The sequence below is a fragment of the Prunus dulcis genome, chromosome 8 (assembly GCF_902201215.1).
Source record: "Prunus dulcis chromosome 8, ALMONDv2, whole genome shotgun sequence".
In the NCBI taxonomy this organism is placed as follows: Eukaryota; Viridiplantae; Streptophyta; class Magnoliopsida; order Rosales; family Rosaceae; genus Prunus; species Prunus dulcis.
The window spans coordinates 12,891,609-12,899,608 of NC_047657.1; the positions used below are offsets into that span (position 1 = coordinate 12,891,609).

The window sequence follows — 8,000 nt, forward strand, 5'->3', positions numbered from 1 at the left end:
CTAACATACATGGGATGGGAGCTGCACAAAATACAAAGATGCTAGACACATTAAAACTTCAAATTGAAAACAAAGGTAAGCTTGTAGGGCAAAGTAATTGCCATTTGCAACATTCAAATCCCGCCTAAATATCTCAATCCCAGGCCATACCCTTTCTGCCAAAATTTACATCCACTATCCATTTATGTCCAATTTCCCGCAAACTCTCTTTCTTTCTTCCTTTTATCCCTTATGTGGGATCTTGACTCACATTTTTGTATTTACCCTCTCTCCCCTCCAAGAAGGAAAACAAATTTACCAAAGAATATTCTTACAATTAGACCAACAATGGTTTCATATATTGTTTATCTGGAGAAATGATTGTATTATACTGAAATACGTGCATTAGTGTGTTAAAATACCGTCCGCATATTATGATATGAGTGGACAAGATTCTCATTTTTATTGTATAACATCAATAAATATCCATTTATATTTTAATATTGGAATGATTTATACCATATGGCCATCCTCAAGTATCACACTATAATTACTTGTTTACTTAATTCATAAGGCCTCGTATAGAATCTTGAATTAGATTGGATAAATTTTGAATTAGACGGGATTTATGTTAACAATAATATTATTTGTACCACATTTACTGACCACATTGTTAGCCACCGAAATTGTTAACAAGAAATCCACCGAGATATTTTAGCAGTCCAATTTAACCTACGGAGTGCTTTCACTAAAATATCTTGGTGATTGACTTGTGTTCTTGTTAACAATTGTCTCCGGCCTTCGCCTTGTCAATGGGCGGGCCTCAAGCAAAGAACTTCTATATTCTACCCCTGAAATATTATTTTCTTGCAAAAGTGCCCCCTTGACCTCTCTTTTTTACAAAGGACCCCCTCCAACCTCCGTTCTATGACAAGACGCCACCTCCTCAAGACCTCAACTGTACACATTGGCATTTGTGTCCCACTCAATCCCTCCGTGATTTCTCTGTCGCACTCTCTAACTTTCAGGTAATTGAAATCATGAAAGAGAAGACAGAGAGAGAGCTCAAGAAGATGAAAAACAGAAAATAAAAAGTAGCCAAAAATCCCTTTGTCGTAAACTCAATCACAACCTCATCACCTCTCTCCCTTTCTCTCTCTCTCTCTCCCTAGAAATGAAGACCAACACCACAACCACCAACACAAACACAAAGCTCATCCTCCTCCACCCCTCATCAATCCACAAATCCAGCACAAATGGAGGAAGCCCTCACCGGCTATGGCTGCTCTTCTTCTTCACCTTCTTCACCCTCGCATTCACTCTCACTCTCATAAACACCACCATCCCACAAACCCTCCCCAACTCCTCCCTCACGCCCACCTCCACAATCCCACTCCAGCCGCCCATTCTCGATGCTCTTCTTCACTACGCCACTTCGTCGAACACCTCGTCTACACCCCACATGTCCGCGCCAGAGATCACCACCATATTCTCCACCCTCACCCGCGTCTGCGCACCTACCTGCAATTTCCTCATTTTTGGGCTCACCCACGAGTCCCTCCTCTACCTCGCCCTCAATCTCAACGGCCGCACCGTCTTCCTCGACGAGAGCGAGTTCTTGGTCTCCAGGTTCGAACAGTCCCATCCCCACCACACCCCCGAAGCATACGACGTGTCGTACACGACCCAGGTCAAAGATCATAAACAATTGCTCTCGACGACAAGAAGCCAAGTCAAAAACGAGTGCCGGCCGGTCCAGAATCTGCTGTTCTCGGACTGCAAGATTGGGATCAACGACTTGCCGAACCACATATACCAGGTCCCTTGGGATGTGATTTTGGTCGACGGGCCACGTGGGTACTCGCCGGCAGCGCCGGGGCGGATGGCGGCGATCTTCACCGCCGGAGTTTTGGCTCGGAGCAAAAGGGGCGGCAGAGCCACGACCCATGTGTTTGTCCACGATTTAAACAGAGAGGTTGAGAGGGTTTTTAGCGACGAGTTTCTTTGCCGGGAAAACTTGGTGGAGGCTGTGGATAGCTTGGGGCATTTTGTTGTGGAGAAAATGGAAGATCATAATAGCTTTAAATTTTGCAGAAATCCAACATCATCGCCATCGTCAAAGGGGGATGAAGATGATTAATTGAGATGGGTTTTGTAAATTATATTAATTTATGTTAATTAATACATAAGTTTTTCTTCTTCATTTTCTTTGTAACTTTTTAGTGTTCAGTTTGGTACATGGTCTTATCTGGTTTTTTTTGGAAGAAAAGAAAGCGTGGGAAAAGAATAGAAATTTTGGATTTTCCATGAAACCGCTCCAAATCAAATTATTAATTCGCCCACTAGAAGGATAAACGCTATTAATTAGTTTGTTTTTGGATGAAAAGTATCAATTAGCTGAGGTGACAATGACGTTTCACTACTTTAACCTCCACTAATCCCACCACCCCCAAGAAAATTCGAATTCAAAATTTTTCCAGCATTCCATTTTCTCGAGAACCAAGCAAGACGAAAAGAATATGTTGCAGGAAAAGAAACTCAAATGTCGGTGATCATAATCTCTTTTTTTGTTTTTGTTTTTTGTTCTCGTGTGTTTTAAGATTTATGGAATTTGAGTTAATATTAGTTTATGTTGGGGGCATTCGTACGCGCTGAAATCCGACATGGGATAAACGAGTGAAATGATTGGGCGACGTGCGCGAGTGCGAGCGAGAAGCTTCGGAGGATTTAGTGGGATTGCTACGTAGAGGACGAGGGACAGTCGCAGGCCTGTCTTAATAAAACTGTTTTTGTCCGGTCACGTGACTCATCGTGACTAAAGCGTAAGTTACGCCTCAATTACATTTCGCGGGAAAGTGTCGGTGTGGGCGTTGTCATGCCAAAATGCCCTGGTCTACATACAAGTTACAACAATGTATATTTGTAAATGATATGATGTCTAATTATAGTTAGGTGATTGTAATGGCCTAACTTTCATGTGGATAAAAATATTATTAAACTTCACAGATTTTAGTTGACAACAAGAAAATAAGTCATGGAAAAGAAGGTTATGACATAATTAAGATTCTGAATATGACATTTGTCGATGGAGTGTCTCTCAGTATTTTATTTTATCACGTAAGATATTGTTATATTAATATTGTATGTGACATGACTAAAATTGTTGGTACGTTAAACAGTTACAAGATATGGTTTGATTTAAGCATATAAAATAGGCATGTACTAAAATTGTAATAGAATAAAAGGTATTAAAGCATTTCCAACCGAGATATTATTGCATATTGGTACACGTTTATTTGGAGACAGAGTTAAATATTGGTACACATTTAATGAGCCAAGAATTCTTGCATCTTATGGTTATGAGCTGGGGATTGCCCCACCAGGATGGTTTATGGATCCATTTGTGTTTGGGGAGTATCAAAAAAGCATGAGAGACATGGTGAAGGAGAGGCTGCCTAAGTTTACTGAAGAAGAGAAAATGATGATCAAGGGAAGTTCAGATTTTCTTGGGATGAATTATTACGTATCAAGTTATGCTAAAAATAAGCCACCATCTCCAAATGAGGGGTTGCATTGCGCTACGCGACGTAGCAGCCGAAATCATAAGCCCAAAAATTCTTCATGAAATACAGTGTTTCTTTCTTGGGAAAAAAATTTAAAACCCAAAGCTGCAAAATTGAGTATTTTAATAAGAGTGATTCCCTCACTTAGTATTACTTATTATTTGATTTAGGATCAATATCAAAGATTTATGTTGAACGTTTTTTGTATCATTAGTTAGATTTAGGATATATCAGAAAGAACAATATTGTTCAGATTGTATAGTTAAAAACTTTGAGAATTAAAGTATGGAAAAAAGTGATTTGTGGGGAGATCGATGAATGTTGTTAGTATTTTTTTTGGAGTGATAGAATGTATTAAGATGTACCAGGAGTTTTGTTGGTAGTAAAATAGGGTGTATTCAATTAATTTTAGGGTTTGTTTAGTAACACTCATAAACTACTATTATAATTAAGTATTATAGCCGTGAGGCTATACTTGATTTTTTAATAAATTTTTTAAATAAATAGTATGGCCGTGCGGCTACATTTTAGTGTTTTAAAAACCTTTTCTAAATCCTATGTGCTGTATCAAATACAAAATGCTTCTCTACATGTCTTTAACATATGAATGCATTCTTCTACGTATAAAATACTATAATAATTAAATAGTATAGCCACGCGGCGGTACTCAAGTTTTTAAAATTGTTTATAATAAATAGTATAGCCGTGCGGCTATAGTTTATTTTTTAAAATTTTTTTAATATAATATAATTAAATAGTATAGCCGCGCGGCTATACCCTAGTTATTTTCTAAAATTTTCTAATAAATAGTATAGCCATATTTGGGTTTTTTTTTTTTTTTTACTTTTTGTAATAAGTAGTATAGCCATATTTGGGTTTTTGTAACATTTTTTAATAAATAGTATAGCTAGGTTCTTTATTATTATTATTTTTTGAATTCCTTGAATTTCATTTATTAATAAGAGTAATTTAGAAAATGCACATTTTTCAAAAAGCAAATGTACAATACATGTACGTATGTATGTTTCATGTCTAATATACGTGTTTTTTATTATACTGAATTTTCAATTTCAAAAAAGATTTATGGGCATAGTAGTAAGAGAGAAATCATGTACACTGAGGTAGTCTTCTTTACTCTGCCAATCACATGAGGGCTTGTGGCATATTTCTACCAATTCTCAAGCCCAAATGGTAGCACAATGGTGCACATGAGCATACCTGATTGCAATTGTGAAGCATAGAATGCCCACCTGTGATGGAGAACAAATCCCTTTCAGTAGTAGTACTCTGAGCCTTTCTTGGACTTTAGTTGGTGAATCAAGGCCCTTCCAAAAGAAGTCATTCTCCGTTGTCACTAAAAACCAACCATCCCAACCCAATCTGTCAAGGCAACAACAGATGTGCATGAGTCCTTTAGAATCTATAAAGGTTCTTTTTTCTTTATCGAAATCTATAAATGTTCAAACACGAGAAGAAAAAAAAAATTAATGCAAAAGAGTTGAATTAGAGAGGTTGGCACTAAGAGGACACCAGCTGGGTTTTGAAAGTCTAAACAACCTGCCTCCAAATTGACCATAGATGTTATTAAGGATCAAAGTAAATCTTCCTGCATTGTTGAAAATTGGGCTCTACTTCTATTAGCCTCAAATACTTGAAAAGAGCAATGCGAATGAGAGTTGATGGTCTCACAATGCATCAACGGTTTGCAATCATTCACGAGCGCATAGACAATTAATATTGACATAATTCTATTGGGTATGCATGAATTGTAGAAAATTGGGCTCTACTTCTATATAGCCTCAAATACTTGAAATGAGCAATGCGAATAAGCTTATGATCTCGCAATGCATCAATGAATCATAATTACTCACAATCTCATAAACAATTTATACTAACATGATTCTATTGGCAACATTTAGTTGATTTTATGGAGCACACTGCAAGTCTACTAAGCCTGATATGACATACAGCAAGAATTAATATAATAATAAAAGCAATATTTTCCTATAACTACAGGAAACAAATGACAAATTAGTAAATGCCCTAACAATGATCTCATGATATGTGGTATTAGGACTAGTAGTTATGTGGCTAAACAGTGTTCTAGATAGCGTGGTAGCTGCCGCATGTCACCCAGGTGCAAAATCAACAAAACATCTTCTTTCTTTCTTTTTTTTTTACCAGTTGAAAGAGAGTTTGGTGGAGGTGGCAAACAATCTTGCTTAATGATGCCACACACATCCAGGAGCCTCAAAATCCATCTAGTAGTTCATTGATCCATTTGTCACCACACTCCTGGGATAATGTTTGCTGAGATTGTGGCAATAGAAGAAACTTCTCAACACAATCATTCAAATCTTGGAAAAGAGAAAGGTCTTGTACTTTGCAGTTGAATGTTCAATTTGGTGTTTCAGTTTGCTTTCCTTCCCTTTGGCATCTGCTCAATTTATATCACACGGTTCGGGAGACAAGAGAAACTCATCCTCTTCACAGCTGAATCAGTCACAACGTGATTTCGATCTGGATCGAAAAACTATATCAGCAATGTTTATGCAATGTCTCACCACCACCGGATCACAAACCCCATCAGCACCTATATTTTACTTATAATATATAGCATGAGTATCTTCAATTCGGTAACAATATCATGGAATGCATTGCACAATCAACCATAAAATATGCAGAACACGAGTGGTATTGTCCCCATATTTTATGGTTGATTGTGCAATGCAAGGGAATATTTTTGCATTAATTTATATTCATGTGGTACATTGTCTATGTCAGAATCATTCATCACCTTCCATTTCCTACCAGTTGGTTTTTTTTTAGCATACAAATGCATATCCTGCTAGTGTTAGAAAAATGGGCCTAGGAGACCGCCTAGGCGCTCCTTGGGCGGTTCTGGGCGCCTGGGCGGATCCTTCATTTCCGAGAGCTTTAGGCGACACCATATGGTAAACTAAGCGAAGAAGATTTGGCTGGATCTGCTCCATGAACTTGCTGCGGCAGCACTAGGTGGTAAACGCGAAGAAGATGACCTAATGGAATACGCCGTACGCTTCGTTTTGTTGGGTTGCTAAACGTATCGTTTTGGTGGGTAGGAGTTATGGGGCCAACAAACAAAAACCCTTTCGGTCTATTAGCGTAATATATTTAACTAATATGTTAATTGAAAAATAGAGTATTATTATATACTTTATGCTTTAACTTTTTCCCCGTGTTTTATATCAATTATGTTACTTTCTATTTTAAGCCTTTAATTAATATATCATTTTATTTTGCTTGATTTTGGTATTAATTTATAATTTATAATACAAAATAATTATAAATAATAATAAAAAGAAACGCCTAGGCTCCGATTACTCCTCTAGGCGCTAGGCCCCTGCCTGCCGCTCGACTACCGCCTAGCGATTTTTTGAACATTGGCATTTTCATGTTCTTTTTTCCTAGATGAAATGCATGTTTATTTATCATACAGCACCCAGACGATAAGCTTGCTTGCGCATTAACAAGATACTCATCAAGCACCATGAGTGTTTGGCCAGAGAGACTTGATATGTAGGTATGGGAGGTGCTATTGGTTTCTATATCGACAAAAATGAGGAAGATGATCCGTAAGATGAGCTGGACTTAGCAATCATTTAGCAACTCAATTAGCTGGGCATTCAGATCTGTCACCCAAAATTCAATACACAAAGAAGGCAGAAGGTGAGAAATTATGGTGACAGTTGGAGGAGGTAGGGAACACGTCACGGACATTGTTGAGATATGTTAAGAAATTCTTGGAAACCAGGTTGATGATGGAAACGGCGATTCGCAAGGCCTTAGGAAATTTGAAGGGTGTTTCTCCCTTCTATAAAGAGACTGAGGCTGTGGCAATGGTTAGCATGCCGAAAGAGGTGGAAGCAGTTACTCATACTCTATTTAAATCGATGTTCTCTTTTAGCTCGAGTCCAAAGACACAATCAAAGCAAAGTGGATGGTCACTGGTCTCCAATTTGATGCACCATAAAAGAGTAGCAGCATATAAGGAAGAAGAAACAGATGCAAATGAATTTGCAAATGTAGATGCAGCTTTGAACTCATTTGTTGGTCACAAGACAGCAGAATCTGATAACATCATTGAGAACACACAAAACCAACTGCAAAATTTGGAGTTGTGCATACAAGATCTACAAGAGTCACTTGAACACTTTCAAGGCGTTTGATTAAAACCAGAGTTTCCTTCCTTAACATCCTCAACCACTAGCTTAGGAATCATATAATTTAGTTCTGGATCATTCATCCAAATTTTTTTTGGCTCATGCTTGCACATGAACTATATATACGCATACAATATACTTTCATGGACACAATTTACTTCAATTATAGTATGTTTTGCTCTCATACGGTTTTGAGCAGACTAATACCAATGTTCGAAAAATTGCTAGGCGGGAAAAATCGCTAGGCGGTATGCTG

At 37.8% G+C, this 8,000-nt stretch overlaps 2 protein-coding genes across 2 annotated transcripts; both read left to right on the plus strand.

Annotated features, from left to right (window-relative positions):
* The first annotated feature begins 867 nt into the window (after positions 1–867).
* On the plus strand, positions 868–2,182 carry LOC117637550 (protein IRX15-LIKE-like). The gene has a single exon (XM_034372458.1). It carries the CDS (start codon positions 1,154–1,156, stop codon positions 2,117–2,119), a length of 966 nt encoding a protein of 321 aa, XP_034228349.1. The 5' UTR covers positions 868–1,153; the 3' UTR covers positions 2,120–2,182.
* A 4,924-nt stretch (positions 2,183–7,106) lies between these two features.
* On the plus strand, positions 7,107–7,750 carry LOC117638513. The gene is made up of 2 exons (XM_034373626.1): positions 7,107–7,156; positions 7,336–7,750. Exons 1-2 carry the CDS (start codon positions 7,107–7,109, stop codon positions 7,748–7,750), a joined length of 465 nt encoding a protein of 154 aa, XP_034229517.1.
* Positions 7,751–8,000: the final 250 nt, after the last annotated feature.

Coding starts and splice junctions, on each gene's coding strand:
- LOC117637550 (XM_034372458.1), top strand. CDS start 1,154: ATGAAGACCAACACCACAACCACCAACACAAACACAAAGCTCATCCTC.
- LOC117638513 (XM_034373626.1), top strand. CDS start 7,107: ATGGGAGGTGCTATTGGTTTCTATATCGACAAAAATGAGGAAGATGAT. Junction 7,157..7,335: donor AAAAATGAGGAAGATGATCC/GTAAGATGAGCT, acceptor CTTGGAAACCAG/GTTGATGATGGAAACGGCGA.